The sequence below is a fragment of the Condylura cristata genome, unplaced genomic scaffold (assembly GCF_000260355.1).
Source record: "Condylura cristata isolate star-nosed mole 26May11 unplaced genomic scaffold, ConCri1.0 scaffold00029, whole genome shotgun sequence".
Lineage (NCBI taxonomy): Eukaryota > Metazoa > Chordata > Mammalia > Eulipotyphla > Talpidae > Condylura > Condylura cristata.
The window spans coordinates 2,126,787-2,146,779 of NW_004567130.1; the positions used below are offsets into that span (position 1 = coordinate 2,126,787).

A 19,993-nucleotide genomic window follows, 5' to 3' on the forward strand; every position below is an offset into this window, starting at 1 on the left:
CCCCCCCAGTGAGCTTCCCTCTCTGCTCTGTGTGCTGGTAACACATAGGCTGTCTCACCGTGTTGGCGTGCGTCCGTCTCGGGCTTGCTTGCACACAAAGGCTGACTAAAGGCAGGGGATGGGGGATGGACAAGTAAGAAGTGCAGAGGGCTCCAAAGGCCGTGGCTGGCCGTAGGAGTCTCCACTGCCCGGGCTGTCTGTTAGGCAGCCGGGGACAGACCCTTAGACACAGGACTTCTGGAGAGGGTGGGGGCAGCGTGCTGTGTCGGGAAGTGGAGCTTGAGCAAGGCTGGGGACAGCTGTTCGCTGGAAGGCTGCTCACCAGGGTCCTTGCTCCCAAGCACTCAGTGTGGACACTAAGGAAAGCTGCAGGCTCCCCTGCCCCCCACCCCGGGGTGGCCACCCTGCAGACAGCACACCAGGATCAGAAGGCAAAGCCCGTCCTTCCGAAGTGTGTCGCCAGCGCCCCCTACTGACAAAGGAAAAATATTAAGGGCTTGTCTCCATTTTCACAGAGCAGGTAATGAGGGGTGAATTTGGAGTTGAGCACCCATCATTCATTCCATAACCAGAAAGCCCCTGTCTCCCTCCACCCCCAGGCACCACAGCTCCTTGGTGAGAAGATCCAGCAGATGGTTCTGCTCTCCAGGTGTCTTCTCAGGCCCTGGCATTATGCCCGGGGCACAGAACGAGTTCAGCCAGCGTATCTGCCAACAGAACCTGCAGTTGGCAACCTAGCTCTCACTGATGCATTAATTTCCTCTTTTTGCTGCAACAAATCGCTACATGCTTGATGGCTTAAAACAACAGCTTACAGCCTCCAGTTCAGCGTCTGGAATGGGTCTCACGGGGCTAACATCCAGGTGCCAGCAGGTAGCCTTCCTTCGGGGAGCCCCAGGGCGGGCCACACAGCCCCTGTAGGCCTTGGCATTCACTGCTCCACGGCCCTCAGACCTCGCTGCCCCCCACCCCTTCAGCCCCCCTTTCCACCTAGGACACTTATGATGACACGGGATCCACCTGGAGACCGAGGATAACGTCCCCACCCAAGATCCTTAACTTTCCCTTTTGCCATGTGAAGTGACACCTTCACGGAGGCTGTGGATCGGGACACCTGCAGGGAGGCCTTATTTCCCTGCCGGTCTTGCCTTGTGCAAGGGCCCACTTCAGGCTTGGCCAGGGCTCCTCCCTTCTCTGCGGCCTATGCCTTCATCCCTCCCTCTTCAGCTGCTGCTTGAGGTTCTCTCTGGATATCAGTGTCATCCCTACCATCCTCACATAGTAGACCAGGCTTCTGGGGGCCCCACTTGCTGTCGTGGGAGGCACTTTGTGCACCCTGATTTCCCAATGGGTCCCACACAGACCGCCTCTTAGCTTTTGCTTACAGCTTTTCCCGGGGAGGACGTGGGCCACCATGACCAGGTTGGCTGGCTCCTGTCATCACCCCACCCCACCCCCTGCAGCCTCACCCACCCTCCATCCACCCAATATACCCTCCATCCACCTACCCTTCCATCCATCACCCATCAACCACCCACCCATCCATCCATCCATCCATCCACCCATCCACTCATCTGGTCAATTGCTATGCAACACATTTATTTAGCCCACTATGTGTTTAGATCCACTACTTTTTGGTAAAGGGAAAGGGAGAAAATAGAATTGATGGGAATTTTGGAGTTGCAATTACCAGGCCTTGGAAACCATTTGTGTCTAATATTTCCATTTCTAGCCAAGCAGCACAGATGGTCAAAGCCTTCACAAATCCCACCTTAAAAAGGGCAGTCTAAAAAAAGGAGTGTCATAACCTAGGGCAAAATGATGTTTACTGTTTCATCTTTAAATTCTAACATTAAAATCAGGCTTTGTGCTGCTCCCTCCACGGCCGAGAGATGCACCCTGAACCCCTTTCCCAGCTTGTCTTTCTCTCTCCTCCCACTCCTTTTCACTTCTCTGGTTTTCTGCCCAATGATGGGGATTTGAGCTTACAGGTTTATTTCCACCAGTGGCTTGTAGTTTAGGGCTGCAGCCCCCGCTCACTGGCAATTGAAAAGCTCAGCTCTGCACCTACAGATAAAAAACACATCAGCTTCCAGAAAGGCTGGACTCAAATAATGCACACACTTGAGTTTCTAGGCAACTGGGTGCGCGGGCTTAGCACAGGAGAAAGCAAGAGAAGCAGATTCCTTTTGAGCTGCTTTGGCTTGAGACTCCATGGTCCCGCAGCTGGATGTTTGCAGCAAGTGAGGGGGTGGGGCTGTGAGGACCTCCCCCACCCCCCTTCACAGGGCCCTGTGAAGGTGTCTTCCTCTAACAGCACAGCCGGCTGGGCCTGGTGTGACACTGCCCTCAGGAGCAGGTGCTGGTTTTGAGCGTGTCCACAGTGGGGACAGGAGGGCCGTCCTCCAAGGCGGCACATGGGCTCCTGGGATTGGACAGGACAGGTATGCCCAGTGGCAGAGCCTGCAAGGGGAGCGTTTGATTGCAGCCGGGAGGTGGGGGATGACCATTCTGAAAGGCCTGCACCTTTGCTTACTGGAGGAAGCTGGGTCTTGCTCCCTGCCCTTGGGCAGGCTCCCCCAACCCCAGGGCAAGGCCACTGGATGCTCCCCACTTGATCTGCTGGCCCTGCATCTACTAACCCCTGGGCCAGGGCAGTGACTCACACTGCCCTCCACCAGCGGCTCCAGTGACCCTGAAGCTCTTTATTTCTTGGGGTGATGGTTCCGATGCCCCCCAACCACTGGAGATGTGAACCAGGTGTTGCCCCTGCTTCTTGGGCTGGCCCCCCTTCCTCCTGTGCCCATGTGCTCCGCCTGTGGCTGGCTGTGGGGAAGTGTTGTCCTGGAGGCCCCAGACTGAGCCCACTGCAGGAGACACCTCTCACCCCAAGGAAGGCCAGGCAGTCGTCATGCAACTCCTGGGCTCCAGCTTTGGGACCTATTAAGCAGGAAGGCATCTCGGAAAGTCTAGAAGTTTCATCAGTGAGTGCTTACTGCCCTTTGTCTGTTGGCTTGTTCAGAATTAAATAAATTAAAATTTCACTGCATAGCGCTTTGATCCATCCTGACACATTGCCGACAAGGCCCCTTCCCCAGATTGACTGTAGTTATGCTATATTTCCATCTGGAACTTCCCCTTCCTGGCTCACCTATAGCAGGACCATGGATAAGGAACCTTGTGCTGTGTGGTGTTGTTTCAGAAGACACAACCCCAGCCAGCAGGAAGGGGATGCTGATGAAAGACCCGCTTCATTGTCTGGCTTTGGGGTCAGTCTGGGCAGTGCTAGGCTAGGGCCACCGTGCTGGCCTGGTCTGCACCCCCCACCTGACACCACGTGTCCCGGCAGCTCTGGTACACCCACAGAGACAGTGGCCACCTCCTTCTCACACACCTGCTCTGGGATTCCGCAGGGCCCTCCGGGGCTTATGTCCCTAAGGAGGCATTTCCAGCGTGTCCTGTAAAGCTGAGGTGGGCTGGGGTGGGCAGTGGTTCCTCTCACTGGGGCGGCATGGTCCTGCAGTCTTGAGGTGGGAGTGATGGCCACAAGTCAGCTTTGGGGGCTGGATTGGTCTCCTGGGCCTGCCATAGCCGTGACCCAATGGGCTGGGGCCTTGGAGCAGCCATTCACAGCCCGCAGTCCGCGCCTGCAGGGCCAGCAGGCCCCGATCTTGTCGCCTCCGGCTCCCAGCGGTCCTTGGCGGTGGCCACCCTCTGCAGTCCTCCCCAGCCGGTGCTGCCCCTGTGACTGTCTTCGCCTTACAGTAAAGCCCACACCACACACCCTGCGACTTCATGTCACTTGAGCAAATGGGCAAAGGACGCTCTGAATATGGTTATAGCTTGAGCTCCATGGACAGGAATTCTGGGGGTCACTACCTGACTCAGGGCAGGAGGGGGTGTGGTCACAAGGGTGGTGGGTGTGGCCACAGTTGGCAGTGGGTGTGGCCATAAGGGCAGTGGGTGTGGCCACGCATGGTGGTGGGTGTGGCCACTCACTGGCTGTGGCTCAGCCTACACACACTGCCCCCCCACACACTGCCCCCCTGCACCCGGCACCCCTGCTGTCCTGTGTCCATCTTCTCTCTTTAGGCTTGAGTGGAATGGATGTCCCGGGGTTGAGGACTCCAAAGGGCACTGGCCTCCAGCCCTTCACTTAGCTGCAGAATAGACTCGTCCAGCGGTGTGGAGGGGACTTTCCAGGACAACAGATTCCAGTGGCTCCCAAAGGCAGTGTTGAATCCTGACTTCCTTGGTCTGTCCTCACCCCCTGCCCCTGCCCCCGTTTGGCAGTGTGGTTACAGTGGGAGGCGGGCAGCAGGGTCAAGAGAAACCTGCCCACTTCTGTCCCCTGGGCCCTCCCGGTGGCTGTTGCCTTGGTCCAAGGGTAGCTCCATCGTCCCTCCGGCTGCTCCCACCGACAGGCGCGGCTGTCATCGTCAAGGAGAATGTGTGTCCAGCGCAGACACTTTACCGATGCCCAGAAACGCCAGCCTCGTGGGGAGCGGTTAGTCCGGGCACTGGTAATTCCTACCACCAGGAGCTGACGCTTCCTTAGGAAGCCTGTTGGCTGCGATCTTCTGGTGATCGGATCTATCATTCTTTGTAAGTCAGCGCTTCTCGGTCTTTCCCTTTGTCCCCTCCCCTCCATCCTTATCCCTCTGCACCCTCACAGTATTTGTTAATGCCCCCTTGTTTCTGTAAGTCTCTTACTTTATCAGATCGGCTGCTATGTCCTTTTCATTTTTAAAATCACCCTGACTGCTGTTTCGTGCTCTCAGCCTCCCTTCTCATTGCTGCAAGCTTCGCATTTCGTCTCTCCTTTCAGGCACCCTTTAGGGGACTGTGTGAGCTTCTAAGGTGCAGGGGTCCAGTCAGCCCCCACCACTGAGCCTTGTCCCGCAGCAGCCTCAGTGCCCCTCTATCAGGGGGGCCCTGTAACTGATTAGAGGTGATGTCATTTCCTAACTTACATGAAAAACAGCCCCCCTAACAGGGTTGTTCTCAGAGGGCAGGCTGGGGCAGCCCAGTGCTCAAGGAGTGAAAGCCTCTAAGGTGTTTGATCCAGGTGACCTGTGTCTTTTTGGGCAACGTTCACCAATGAATAACTTGTAATGGTGTCAGGAACAGACCCGGAGGCCGGCCCGGGCAGGGTGGAGCTGTGCGCGGGAGCAGAGACCCAGGCCGCTGTGCCCGGTTCCCGCTGCAGCGATGTCTCAAGCCCTGTCCACTCTGGGCTGTTTTCAGCCTCCCACAGAGGCGTGAGCACATCCACTGAAGGCTTCTGTTTGGGAAGGGTCTGGTCTGTTGGGTGGTGAACTCCGCGTGACAAAACGGGGTGGCCATGTGGGGGCCTCACCCTGCTGCTTCACCCTTATAGGGGAAAGTCACTGAAACAACAAACCAGAGCCCTTGCCTACAAATGGCTGCCACGCCTCTGGCCTGCTCAGTGAGGGGGCGCGGCGCCCTTCTCCCCACTGGGAGAAGGAGGAGAGGGGTGTGCTTAGGAACGAGTGAGCTGCCTCTGTTGCAGTCCACCTGCCGTTCACTCACCTCTGTGGCCTTGGGCACCTCTGCCTGGGGCCCCTGCCTTACAGTCTGTGAAGGAAGGCGCCTTCCTGCCTGGGGAAGCAAAGGACAGGTGTGCACAGCGCTTGTCCTGTAATCAACCTGCTGTAGAGTTCATGGCCTCTGACTCAGTGTGCCAGCCTTCTTCGCGGCAGCTGGGTGTCAGCCACACCTGAGAGAGCAACAGGAAGTGTACCTGTACTCTCTCGCCCCTTGCTTTGCTTATGGCAGAGCCCCGAACACTTTCTCTCTAAATTGCTTTATTTTTACAAACTGCCAAGGAGTTTTTTGATGGGTTTGAACTCAGGCAACAGTCTCTGGGGTGCCCACTAGATGGTGCTAATAGACCAGCTGTGGACACACTTCTGCACACCTGTCCCTAGCAGCCCTGCAGCACACCTGTCCCCAAGGCTCTCTGTACACCTGTCCCCAGGCTCCCTGTATCCCTGTTCCTGAGGCTACCTGCACACCTATCTCTTGTAGACTCCCTGAACACCTGTTCCCAATGCCTCCTGCACACCTGTACCCAGGCTCCCAGCACACCTGTCCCTTGAAGTCTCACTGCATTCCTGTCCCCAAGGCCCCTTGCACACCTGTCATCTGAAGTATCCCTGCACACCTGTCTCCAGGTCCCTAGACATCTGTCCTGAAGGCCAGGCTGTTTATGAGGGCTTTCTGAGAGCCGTTTGGGGTCTACAATGAAGCTGAGAAGTGCAGGTTCCAGCCCACCGCCCCTCGGGAAATCAAGGTCCCCTGCCTAGTGTTCGTGGCCTCACAAAGAGTAGCACCCCTCTTCACTGACAGCACCATCCCGCTGACTGCTCCAGCCCCTGCTCAGGAGGGGGAGGTTGGGTGGTGGTTGTGCAGGAATCCCCTGGTCCTCCGGTTGCTGGGGCTTTCACCTTCCCATGTCATTTAAAATGTTCGCGCATCTTTCAAAATAAAAGTGACAAGGTCTTTCAAGGAAAATCCCATGCTGGAGTCCACCAGCACCAGTGGACAGTGGGGGAGGCCAGGCCACTGGAAGCCACCAGGTGCCAGTCAAGTGGGTGCTGAGGGCTGGGGAGGGCTCAGTAGGGGGCTTGTGTATCTCACAAATGGGGAAATCAGGGTCCGGGTGAGCAAGAGGCCTGAGGAGCAGTCAGGTAATCAGGGAGAAGAGTGGGCCAGGGCTCTCAGAAAGCCCTCATAAACAGCCAAGGGGAGTCCTTTCGGGTCTGAGACAGGCCGTGTTCCCGAGCCTGCTGGTGTTCACGAAGGCATGCAGAGGCAGTCAGAGCAGCGCTGTGGGAACGGCACATCAGCTACTCACTGCGACTCCGCCGTGCCACTGGCTCTTATATTTTAATTAAAGATGTATTTATTTATACATACAAGGACATTCAGTCTCGGAGACCAAACCCAACTTGCCAGGCGGAGCCGCCGCCCGGCCTGTGCATCGGGGCCCACACAGTCCTCGCCACGGGGGCCTGGGGGACCCGCAACCCCCTCCAGTTTGCAGCAGAGTCCTGGCCGGAGGTGCAGAGGGTGAGAGGATTCATCAGAGACAGAGTGGGAGCAGAAGAGGCAGGTCCACTGAAATCCACTGCTGAGGGGAGACAGGAGAGGTCCGCTGCGCCCCGTGGGCCAGCTCCCTGGTGGGGGATGGAACTCGTGCTGCAGTGGCGGCCGATACCTTGATAGCGCTGTGCCTTAACCTGGGCCACCAGGGAGGCCCCGCCACAGCCGTTTTAAATACACTGTTCATTTGTTCTGTATTCACCGTCTTACCATGTTTGCTGACATCCTTTTGCCCAGTGTGTCTGACCGAAGCTCCTTCTGGAGAGGGCTGTGTGCGAGGACTGTGTGGGCCCCGGTGCACAGGCCGGGCGGCGGCTCTGCCTGTCTGCAAGTTGGTTTGGCCTCTGAGACTGAATGTCCTGAGTGACCGCTCCTCTCTAACTCGGGCAGCCGCTGGCTCTGGCCCAGTGCTTGTCACACGCGTTCTGTGTGCGGGTGCCCTTGTACAGACCACAGGGAACCGGGGGCAGGGAAGGGCCAAGGCTGGCACCCCCAGCTTCTCTGCACAAGGTGAGCTCACCGTCTGGCGGAGCAGGTGGAGGCCAAAAACCCGGTCCAGGGGAGGCGGGGCCTGCCGGGTACAGAGAGCTCCTCTGATTTGACCCGCCGGGGTCACGTGGCAGGCCTGGGCTCAGTCATGCCCAGAGCAGCCTCATGCTGACAGGCTGGGGCCCGGTCCTGCCAGCAGCGCCAGGTGGGCTGGCTCCTGTTGGGACAGGTGCACCCGGGTCAGGGGTCAAGTTCCCAGAAAGGACGAGTTTAGGCCAGTGAGTGTCTGACCGTGGGCATCTTGCAGGCTGGTGCCCCCTTCCTAAGCCCCTCTACTCTTCACGATGCTTCAAAACTCACCTCCCAAGCCCATCACGGCACAAGTGTCAAAATTAGATTAACTCCGGGCGTCTGTGAGCACGGTGCTGGCTAAATTACTGGCTTGAGCTGCTGTCTCTGCTGTCGCCATGCTTCACCAGCCTACTCTATATTGGGGGCGACTCTAACTGAAGTATCAAGTAACGGCATTGACACATTTTCTTTGTCTAGCAGTAGGATTAGCTCAGATCACGTATTTCTACATCTGCTCATCCCCTCACCCTCTGGGTTTATAGGGGTGGAAGTGGGGGCGGCCCACCTAAAGAACTGGCTCCAGGAGCCCATGACTGCTCTCCTTGCCTTCCCTTGGGGAGGCTGGCAGATGCACCATGCGCCCCGTCTCCACGGGCAGCCCCCCACCCTGCTGGCCTGAATGGGGCGTCAGACAACAGCTGTCTCAGACCTTTGCTCATTTAGACCTTGTGTCCAGCCATTGATACTGTAACAGGGGGGTCCTCAGGAAAAGGGGAAGTCCCAGGTTCCCTGGCCCACCCAGAGGGAGGGTGGAGCTGAGCAGAGAAGAGAAGAGAAGGAATCTGAGGAGGAAGACAGCAGGATGGAGAGCCAGAAGGAGACCTGAGGAAGCCAGGTGAGAGAGAGCAGAGAGACATGTGAAGAAACCGTGCTTGTTTCTTGGCCCCGTGCTGGTTGAAACAGATGTGGGTGAGAGACCTGCAGGGAGGTGACTATGGCAGTGTTTATTGTGATTTTGATTTTGCTCTTTTCCTCCCAGATGTGTCTGCCCATTTCCGACCCTTTTCTGTGGGCCCCGGCCAGAAGGTTCTTTAGTCTTATGATGGGCTTTCAGGTTTTGCTTTGGGTCAATCCCTTTTGGGAGGACTTTCACCCACAAGGGGATGGGTAACTTCAGGTGTTTGATTTAGACATTATATTTTTTGTCTTCTGTATTGCACACTCATTGTATTAAAGTTCCTTTCCATGAAATCTCTTGTCTTGTCTTGATGCGGCAGATGGCAGAACCTATTTAGAGCAGGCAGGTTTGGGGGTTCGGTGGTGCCCCTCTCTCCCTGCCCTGTGACAACCGGCATCCCTGGCGCAGGGATGGCTCCCTGGACACAGCCGGTGTTCCTCTTCTCCCTTGGAAACAGCCAGAGGCCTTTCCTGGCCATTGCTTTGGAATATAAGCAAAAATAAACAGGGATCTTCCAGGGTGTGTAGATTGCTGAACATGACAACTTCTGCTTGCAGGAAGAGGCACCTGCTGTTGAGTTTTTTATGGAAACGGCAAACAGAATACCCATTGCTTTCCAGAGAGTGAGAGCAGAGGAGGGTGGGGCCGCGCCCTCCTCGCAGGTGCATGTCTGCTGTGTTCCTGGTCGCGGGGGCTGGGATTGCTCGCTTTGCGCCTTGCTCAACCCAGGCCTGGACACTGGCTCTGTTTAGGCCGTGAGTATCACCTTCCTGGAAATAGGGCCTTTGCCCCTGGAATTAAGGGCCCTCCTGGACTTATGGTGGACCCAGATGCAATGAGTGGTGCTCTTAGGAGTAAGGAGAGGGGAGTGTAAGGCACACAGACACGGGGAGAAACAGGGCAGAGGGGTGTGAGGCGGCACAGGCAGAGATTAGAGGGCTGTGGCCACATGCCCAGGATGCCTGTTCAGTGACGCTGAAAAACAGTCAACAAATTGGGAGCAATATAGTGACTCTCTGAAGAAGCTTGTTGAGAAAACCAAAGGAGAAAATTATGTGTAAAGGACTAAAACACATCTTCTCCCCTGGCTCCTCCTGCCCCCCCAACTGTTCTCTTTCACCCTTTTCCCCCTTGTCCATTATTATCATCATCAACATCATCATTATCATCATCTGAGTCTGGCTGTTTCCCTTTTCGGCTTTGGGATGCAGTGCGAGGGGCTGATTTAGGAAATTGACTGAGGAATCCGCTCGGGCCTGGGCGGACACTCTGGACTCTAAGAGTGGAAAGGTCCCTTGAAGTATGTGGGGTGGAGCCAGTTCTGAGTGTGGGTGAAGCTCACCCCTTGTCTTTGTCCACTGTGTGCAGCCTCAGCCAAGGCTGGAGACGTTCCCTGCGAGTCCCTTTATGAGCCTGTGAGCAGCTCCTTGCTCCATTCTCCAAGCGAATTTTCCAGACACTCATTCTAATAGCCATGTTTATTAAATTCCTATTTGCTCATTACGTGCCAGTTTGTTCTAAGCTTTGCACCTCGATTGACCCATTTAATTTTCATAATTTCACTTTACAACAGGTGCTTTTATTGACCCCATATTTCAGATCAGGGCGCTCAGCCACTGGGAAAGCAACTTGTGGCAGGTGCTGGCAATGAACTTGCAAAAGCAGCTTATAAGCCCAGCGCCACTGCCAGCTTCCGATGGACGCCTGCTCTGTCGGCCTCCTTTGTGGCAGGCTGCCGCGTGTGGGGGCGGGTTGCCGTGTGCAAGGTCGGACGTCCTGGGAAAAGAAGCAGGTGTGGTGGCCCTTGCCCCCACTTCTTCTTGATCTGGTGGCAGAAAGATGGCCGGTGTGGTGGGTGCCACCTTGCTGCCTTCAGGAAGTGACCTACAGAGCCGTGAGAAGCAGCCCTGACCTCACTGAGTCAGGCCCAGGCTGCGGCCACATTCCCCCAGACTTCCAGTTATTCTGGAAGTGCAGAAACCCATGGCAGGCCATCCCGCTTGAGTCTGAAACTGCAGCTCCACTGACCAGCATCTGGGCCAGGAGCGTACAGCCCCACTCAGGCCCCTGGAACTGAACTCGCCTCTGCTTCCTGCACCACAGAGCCAACCCAGAGCCCCCTGTCTCTGCAGAGGACGCACGCACAGACTCCATTGGGTGCTGCGGTGGCACAAGTGGTGTTTGACCCCGGGGGTGTCCGGTGTGATGAGGGGACAGCTCCAGCATCATTGTGCAGCCCCAAGTGACCATTGGTGTGATTTCCAGGCTAGGCAGCCTGGGGTGCTGAGCCAGCTGTCTATACTGTGAGCTGACCAGAGCCCCTGTCTCTGCAGAGGATGCGCATGCTGTATGCTGGGACCTGAAGGAATTGGGGATCAGGGTGCTGGGTCTGTAAGAGCAGAAGGCACAGAGGAGCCTGTACTGGGAGAAGAACCGGGACACCTGCCGTGGGGCTTGACAGGGAGGCAGAGGGAGGAAGGCGAGGGTCAGCCCTGTTGGGCTTTATCTTAAGAATGCGAGGGTGCTTTCGGGGGACTTAGTCTAGGAGAGACATACTCTGGATTGAGACAGAGGAGAGAGCTCACACCTCTGGCTAAGTGGCCGGCAGGAAGAGCAGGTGTGCCTGTGAGAGGTGAGAGCGGGGTGGCCCGGCAGGTGGGGCAGGAATGCCGAGGGCACAAAGCCAGAGTCCTCAGAGGAAGAGAGAAACGCACATGATGTCAGCGTTGAGAACCACCTGGGCTTGGGAGGACCCAGAGGTGCTGGGAGGCCTGGGAGAGGCTGTGGTCACCCAATTTCTTCTGTTCTGTTCTTTGTGCTGTTGACTTCCCCAACCCTGACTGTGGTGCAAAACGAAGGCTGTGGCCACGTGTTTCCAGGCTGTGAGAATAGGTAGCCCCCTGCTAAGGGAGCTGGGCTTTGGAAAACATCAAAAAGACTTCTTGACTGTGAAGAGTTGGTGTCTGCAAGCAGGATGGTGGAGGTGGTGGTGGAGGTGGGGTGTGCTGTGACCGTGACATGTGGCTCCCGGGCCGGGGAAGCGTCAGGCTGCTTCTTTCGTCCTGGATGGATCCAGAGGTTGGGAGTGTCCAGTTGTGGCCTCCGTGACCTTGCCCTTGGGACTGTTTCAAACAGCAGAACCAGGACTGGGGTGGGAGGTGGCGTGGGGCCCTGCCGGTCCCTGTGCGCCTGTCACCAAAGCCCCCGCTCTCCTCACAGGACACAGAGCTGCTGAACACGGCCATCCTCACGGGAAAGGCAGTCTCGGTGCCGGTCAAGGTCGTGGCCGTGGAGGAGGACGGGTCCGTGGTGGACGTGTCTCTGGCGGTGGAATGCAGGTCTGCAGACGAGGACGTCATCAAGGTACCCGGCTGTGGCCTGCCCCCCCTTCCCTGCCCTTTCCTGCCCACCTCCTTGCCAGCACCTTGACCTGGCCCGGCGCTCGCTCAGAGACGACTGGGCAACGTGGGGGGAGGACAGGATGACTCCCCTGAGGAGAGAGTGACTGATGGGGGCGGGTGGGGGGTGGAGGGGGTGTCAGAACTACCCACTGAGGGGGAGAGTGATAATTGGGGGCCCCTAGATCAGGAGTTGCTCCCTTCCTGGTATGGGGTCCCCGCCAGAGTCCTGAGCAGAAATTGTTTCCCTCCTTTTGGGTTGCTCCTTCTGCCCCAACTTGAGCAATCCGTTTATGAGCGTCTCAATTTTGTCAGCTCTCCACACCAGTAATATTATCTACTCATATCTTCCTAAAGCCCTCACTTGGGCAAACTTAATGCCAACTTAGCCTGGGAAAAGGAGCCTGTGCCAGCCTCAAGGGCCTGCTGCCGGATGCACACAGCAATGGGGTGCTCCGGCTTTGTAGGAGAATGGTCTGGGTGTAGAGTCAGCTTAGTAGGAGGCAGGAGCCCCAGACAGTACCCACCCCCCAAGGGGAGAAAAGTCTTTATCACATCTGGGGCTGGGGGCACAGCAATGTGAGGTGGTGGGCTGCAGCAGACAGGGGAGTGCACTGGAAGAAGGCAGCCTGCGGGGTGGACGCGTGTCCTTGTGTGGTGGGGTCAGGCCCTTCCAGGGCTGGGGCGCCTTGACCTGGAGCCTGACCCCAGCTGTTAGGTTTTCTTTAACCAGAGAAGCAGAATTGAAGAACCAGTGAGTCCTGGTGTTGGAACAGAAGAGCCGGAGGTTGTCTGACTAAACTGGCCAGGCTGGAAACCAAACGGAATTAGAACTGGTTCTAGCGAACCTGTGGGCAGAAACAACTCGGGGCTGGTTTTGGGGTGGGTTTCCGCTTAAGGGCGTTGGTTTCACTAACTTTGTGTTAATATGCATTGAAATGAATAACTATTCAATTTAAAAATGACTATTTAACTACAAGAGTCCATGCACCACCTGACTTGGGCCACAGGGTTTGGAAATCTGGGTTCTCCATTCTAAGTGGCGTATTACCACCCCACATTCAGCCATGAACCCGCTCCTGGCTTTTCTCGCGTCCTTTGCAGGGATCTGTTTGAACCACCAACTCTGGCATTTCTGACTCTTTTCCTTTGCACCCTGCTCGGCTGTTCCTCTTGCAGCAGCAGCCTCGGGGGAGACAAAACTTAGATCTTCCTGCCTTCCCTCTCCTTCAAGTCGCTCCAAGAATCCTCACCCAGGCTCGACCAGCTCACCTATTATTTCAGAGAAATGGCACATGCTGAGTGTGTCCTTCCTCACGTCCTGCGTGAGGCTCCACTTTGGAGGGGAAAGGGGACCGCAGTCTGAGGCCTTCGCGGTGGTCAGAGGAGTGGGCAGGCCATCAGGGGGGACAAGACCCCGTCCGCTGACTGTGACCCCAGGCAGCTGCACTGTGAGCCCAAGATGCTTTGGATCAAGAAATGATGTGTCTGTGAGGCCCAATTAAGCCAGAACTAATCCTCGGGAAAGCCAGACTTGGCACGGTCTCTTGTCAGGGCTTGGAATGCTAATTCCCCTCCACACAGAAGGCGGACTCACTTTAAACTCCACGCAGCCTGCCCGGGGCTCCTGGCAGACTTACCCTCCGGGGGCGGGTTGGATTAAAAAGATCTGAAGCCTTGGTAGGTGATCAAGGCTCGGGAAGACCTGAGCCTCAGACGTAGGCGTGGCTGCCAACGCTCCCTTGGGGCTCTGACAGTCCGCTAGGCGTCCCACCCCGGCGCCATCACACTGGCGGTGGGCACCTGGTGGAGCTGGGCGGATGTGACGTTGCCACAACCCCAGAGCCTGCTCAGGCCCTGTCCTGTGCTGGGGCTCTGCCCTCCTGGGGCAGTGCAAGTTGGTGGACTCCCTTATGGCCAGGTGCTAGGCTGTCCGCCCTGCCCAGATGTGTCATGCGTTTTGGGGGAGAATCACTGTTTCTTTCTCAGCTGCCCCCTTTATAGCCTCCGGTGATGGATGTTCGTTCAGTGGATGTGGCCCCATCTTCAGAGGGGCCAAAGTGTGTGGGTTGCATGCTCAGGTGCTTTGTGGGTTTTCTGGGGGGTGGGCGTCTCGGGTGCTGGGGTGTGGGGAGGGGTGAGCTGATCAGCCGCGGGCACATGTCTCTGTGTGTGTGAATATTTGTAGCTGTTGCTGTGACTCTGAGGTAACTGGGGCCTCCCAGGGCTTGGCCAGGGTGTGGCCACTGACATTCACGACCCATAGGGGTGACCCCTGTGGGGCACCTTGGGGTGCCCCAGGGAGGGCCTTGCAGGTCCCTCAAAGATCTTCACACATGGAAGCCCCATTCCCAGGGCTGTGATTTAGGTAAAAGGAGATATGTCTGGGGGGTGTGATTGTGGAGACAGACACACAAATGGCTTCTCTGATGGGCCACATGACATCTGGGGACCTGAAGACAGAAGTGATCCAGAGAGGCTGGAGGCCGGGGCAGGGGGCGGGGATGCCAAGCTTTAAGTTGACAACACTTTAAAACACTTTTAACTTAAAGGCAACAACTCACAAGAGGCTGCCTCTTAGTAGTGGCATGTGCTGTGTGGTTTTATTTAATTGACTACTATCAGGTACAACTGGCACATTCACATATAAATCTGAATTTCTAATACCATAGTCAGAAGGTTGGGTAGCCTGAGCTCCCTTGCTCCTTGCCTGACCTGGAGCTCACTGGGGCTGCCTGTCTGTCACTGCCTCTCTGTCTGTCCTTGCAGACAGCTGGGCATGTCCTGCAGCTCTGCTGGTTTCCTGCGAGGCTCAGCACAGAGAGTGGTTCTTGCCCCTGGTCTCCGTAAGAAGCGAGCGGGTGTGGACAGCTGGCCTGTCGTCTGATGAGGCCCCGTGTCCTCCGGGCAGGGGATTGTTCTGTCGTGGGTCAGGGGAGGGCAGTGCCCTCACCATCAAAGGTGTGTGGATTCAGCCTGGTGAGGAGGAGGCAGGGCTCTGGGAGGGGCAGCTCTTTCTGTCCATCCAGGGCCCTCTTCGGCTGGAGAGTGGATTTGAGCTTCTTAGAAGCCAAGAGTCCAAGTTCATAGGGACCCGCTCAAGTTCAAGGAAAGAAACAGGGGTGACCCCGCTTCACACAGGAGACACTAGCAGGTGCTGACTCTCCCTTTCTCGCTGCTCCTTTCCGGGCCTCCTCCTGCGGTCTCTGATGTGAGGGTGGCCATGTCCAGTGGAGAGTCCCTTCCAGCTTTGTCCTCGCGTCAGTGGATCGGGAGGAAGCAACAGGCCTCAGAACCACCCTTGAAAGCCCTTTCAAGCACATCTGGGCTGGGGAGTTCAGAAGATAGTTGACTTAAAACAACAACAACAACAACAACAAAACAACCCTGTGCCCTTGAGCTGTGTCCAGACTTCCTGGACATGGTAGACCAAGGCTTGGTTGAAGAGAAGGCTGGGGGGTCTGGATAAGTCAGGTCTGGGAGAGTCAAATGAGATGAATTTCCCTCTCCCTGTCTTCATGCCCTTTGGTGGACAGCCGGGCCGTGTCCAGGGCTCATTAGCACTTAGACTTGGGGTCTTGTTGTGACTGTGTGGGACAGACTCCCAGCATGGGTGTGGGGGTGGTTGGATAGAGGGGTGGCTCCCCATCTGGAGGCATCGCTGTCCCGTCTCCAGCCGTGTCTGCACTGCATCTGTACATCCCACTCCTGCTCGCAGCCGGGTGCACTCCTGTCCTCAGTGGGGGCTGTCATGGAGTCCGGGGTGCTGAGGTCCCCAAGGCTCTCCACTTCTCGGCAGAAAGAATTCGTATGGGAGCCAGTGTTGATGTTCGTATTGAAGCTCTATTGTAGCCAACAGAGACAGAGTCAGAGACAGAGAGAACAAACAGATTTCCAGGGGAAATTTGGGTCTTGAGGCTGTTAGTATATCAACTTTTTTAGTTGAACAGGCAGGGAGTTTACAGATGAGATGTGGCCAGTTTCTTTTAACAGATTGGGCAGGATGTTACGAATTGGGGCAATGAGATTGACCAGTTTAACCAAAGGGGCAAGAATTTACAAGCAAGGGTAAGAAGATTGGCCGATCTGTTTAATAAGAACCACCGGGCCCAAAGCTCCTGTTGGATAAGAGAGGAGATGTTTTTTTTTTTTTTTTTAATTTTTTTTTTTTTATTAAAAAGTTTATTTTTACATCATTTTTCACATTTTTTTTTCATTTCAATTGTAATCCCCATGGGTTTCCCATCACCAAATCACCCCTGTGCCACCACCATAGTCCTGTGCATTTCCCTCCCTTCCCCCCCCCCCCGGTTTTTGATCCCATTCCCCACTCCACCCCCACAGAATGTCTCTGGTCTATGGTTGTTCATTATTTTTGTTATTTTCTCGCCTGGTCCATTATACTCCTGCTATGAGTGAAACCATCCGGTATTTTTCTTTCTCTTTCTGGCTTATCTCACTCAGCATGATCTTTTCCAGCTCCATCCAAGTTGCTGCAAAAGACATGTGTTTCTCTTTTTTGGTTGCTGAGTAATATTCCATTGTATATATGTACCACATCTTTCTAATCCAGTCATCTACTTTTGGGCATTTGGGCTGCTTCCATGTTTTTCCAATTGTAAATAAAGCAGCAATAAACATGGGGGTACAAGTATCTTTTTCAATCAGTGTTTTTGTGTCTTTTGGGTAGATACCTAGGAGTGGGATTGCTGGGTCATAGGGAAGCTGAGAGGAGATGTTTTTATAGCTCGCGGCACCGGATGAGATAACAGGATTGCTGGGCCTGGTTCAGGACTGGGCGCTCTGGGTGGGGAGGGGCAGTGCGGCCTGAGCCCCTGTGCGCAACCCCCACCCCCCACCCCCCGGCTGGAGCAGGTTTGGCAGGTGCATGGATGCCGGAGACAGCAGCTCTGGGCAGGGCTCCCCGGCTTCTGGGAACACCCCGGGGTTGCTGTCCTTGGAGTGCATCAGACTTGGCCTGGTGGGGACATGGACCTGCCTGTAGTGCAGGTCTCTGTCCGGCGAGCAGTTTATGTGCCACTGAGGACGTCAGTGTGCCCACAGTGCAGGCCACAGAGGCTGTGGGACATAGAGGAAGCTGGTCCTGCCCTCTGGCTGCAGCGAGTGAGCGGCTGGGTGTGGGAGGCCTAGCCCAGAGGAGGGGCTCTAGGCTGTCCAGGGCAGGCAGAGGGGCGGGCGTGCGGCAGAGGGAAGCCCGAGCTGGGACAAGGCCTGCAAACGCCGCAGAGGGAGCAGCGGCCCAGGAGGAGAGGGACGTCCAGACCAGTCTGGCCAGGGCTTCGCGCCCCTCACAGGCAGAAGCGCTGCTGCCTCTTCGCGGCTGCTGCCTAACGCCACCCTCGGTTCCCAGCATCCGGGACGTGCAGTCTCCGTGTCTCCGTGTCTGGGATCTCTGTGGTCTGGGGTGGGGGTGCGGTCCATAAGCCAAGCCTGTTTGGGGAGACGGCTCGGGACGTCCTCTCCCCCCAACAGGAGATGCACCAAGGTCCAGGTGCCGAGGCCCATGCCCCTCTGTTAGGGCCAGGCGCCCCGCCAGCAGCATTTGTGCGTGTTGTGAAATGACACACGAATCCTCGCGTAGGCACTAAAGCCGCTTTTCCTGCGGTGAGAACTTGCCGGAGTCTCCTCCGGCAGCTCTGGCATCACGGGGGCTTTCCAGCTGCAGTGGCTGGCCACACCCAGGACTGTGCCCTTCTGACTGGGAGTTGGTATCGTTGGTCCCGCCGTGTAGTTCACACCCCGCCCCAGCCCGGCACGGGCACGTTCTTTGGGTCTGTGGCGGGAGCCTGGACCAGCCCTCTCGGTAGCTCAGGACCGCAGGGCCGGGAGGTGTGTGCGCCTGTGCGGGGCTTGGAGGAGGCGCCGTCCACGGCACGGCCAAGGCCATCACCTTGAAAAGTAGATCAGTGTCTCCTTCTGACAAGCTACAAAAGAACTCTCATGTAAAGACAGATGTGTCTGAAATTTAGATTTTTATCTAGGATTCTGGGCTGTCAGGTGGGGTGAGTCATCCATCAGCAGGAGAGCTCAGCCCCGGGCTGTCAGTGGAAGCGCTTCCTGGGCTGCGCCCTGGGGACAGTGCTGGCCCTCTGGGGGCCGACGATGCTGCTGATGGACCCAGGGGTGCGGACGGAGTGGAGGACGTGGGTCGGAGCTGTCTGTGCGCCCCCTTGCCTGGAAGGGCCGCTGCCTGCCAGGGCCTCGGGGGCTCCCAGAGAAGCTCCAGGCTGGTCCCGTGTGAGAAGGCAGAAGAGCAACTTAAGAGTGCTTAAGTCTCTTTCTTTCTGCTTTTGTAATGCTGGGCAAGTGATCCTACAGAATACCCCATTCTATTCTGGAACAAGTCTTGCTCCCTTCACCCGTCCCTAGGAGCCTGGCAGCCAAAAGCAAGCCTGATTGGGTCCTGCGTGGGCGATGGGACGTCCAGTGTCCACTCTCACCGCAGACGTGCATTTCCTGTGGGCCGGAGGAGAATCGCTGCTTTCTCAGCCCTCCTTTCCTGCCAACTCTGCTCTGGTGCCAATTCTAATTAGATCCTGTGTTCATTTCTGTCTCTGGCATCTCAGAGTAAGAACCAACATCCTGGAGTTGTTTCTGCGTCATGCAGAGGGATCTTGGGGAGGCCCGAATGACCCCCTCACCCTATGCTTGGTATACATCATCAGGGCTGCCCTCCCTTCCTGCCTGACTCTCATTGGCTCCTCTCTGTTAGACCCACTGTGAGCCAAGGTTGGGGTGGATAAGAGTCCCATGACTAAGTGTTGGCTGGCTAGCACCCATGTTGATCGGGTTGTCCCCAGCCCCTGTGTTCTGTCCTGTGTGTTGCACTGTGTGTATGTGTTGCTTGGTCCACAATTTAAACTCCTGCTATGCAGTTAAATTGTGGACAGAACACCAGCTCATATTTGAATTCAGAGTTTTCCCTGTGAAACTGAAATCAGTCAGGCAAACACTTATCTCTGTACCTGAAGATTTATGTTCATTTTCCAGAATTTTGTACAACTGGAACCATATGAAGTAGCTTCTTCTACCTGGTATAAACACTTGGAGATTTGCTCATATTGTCCCGTAGGCCAGCTGTTGATTCACTTTTATTGCAAGGGAGTGCTCCCTCAGCAGTGCTCCACTGCTTCTCCGTTTGTCAATGGTGTGGTTCTTAATTTTTGGCTCTCACAGTGAAGGCCAATATAAATGTTATGCAAGTCTGGACATAAACTTTCATTCTCTAGCACAGAAAAGTTGTATCAGGTGGGGAGTATATGTTTAGCTTTTTTAAAAAATGTTTTCTAAAGTGGTTGTACCATTGGACATTCCTGCTACCAGGTTTTGAGTGTTCCAATATCACCCTGTCTTTGTCAGCACTTGATATGGTCAGTTTCAGTCATTGTCTTAGGCATACAAGTTTGCCTTTTTGGTTTTAATTTTGCATTTTCCTAAAAGTGAGTGACATTGATCAAGCATCTTTTCACGTGCTTCTTCCCACTCACAGATCTACGGTCAAGTGTCTGTTCATATCTTTTGTCTGTGTTTTTAAAAACGGGTTGTTTGTTTTTTTATGATTGAGTTTTGTGCTTGTCGTTCTGATGCCAAATCTGTTATCATATATATGATCTGAAAATATTTCCTTTCAGCCTGTGGTTTGTCTTTTCACGTTATACTCAATCTTCTGAAAAAAATGCTGAAGTTTTTCATTTTGACGACTTCCAATTTATCAAGTTTTTCTTTTATAGTTGGTATTATTCTTTTTGTAGTTAAGAAATAATAACCTGTTCAAGAAGGGGAAGGGGGGAGCACAGTGGAGGGAAGGCACATGAGCAGAGGGGGGAGAGGGGTGTCCCAGTGCTGGGTGTGACATGTGCTGAGGAGGGGTGACCCTGGACCCTGATCCACACACAGTGTTTTAAACCAGTGTTACCTCAATAAGAAA

At 55.4% G+C, this 19,993-nt stretch overlaps 1 protein-coding gene across 1 annotated transcript in view; it reads left to right on the top strand.

Moving 5' to 3' along the window:
- Window positions 1-19,993, top strand: part of TMEM132B (transmembrane protein 132B) — an 88,313-nt gene that overhangs the window by 55,200 nt on the left and 13,120 nt on the right. Inside the window, exon 4 of the mRNA XM_012731124.1 lies at window positions 11,867-12,010. Within this exon, the coding sequence (XP_012586578.1) occupies window positions 11,867-12,010 (144 nt within the window). The remainder of the gene's footprint in view (window positions 1-11,866; window positions 12,011-19,993) is intronic.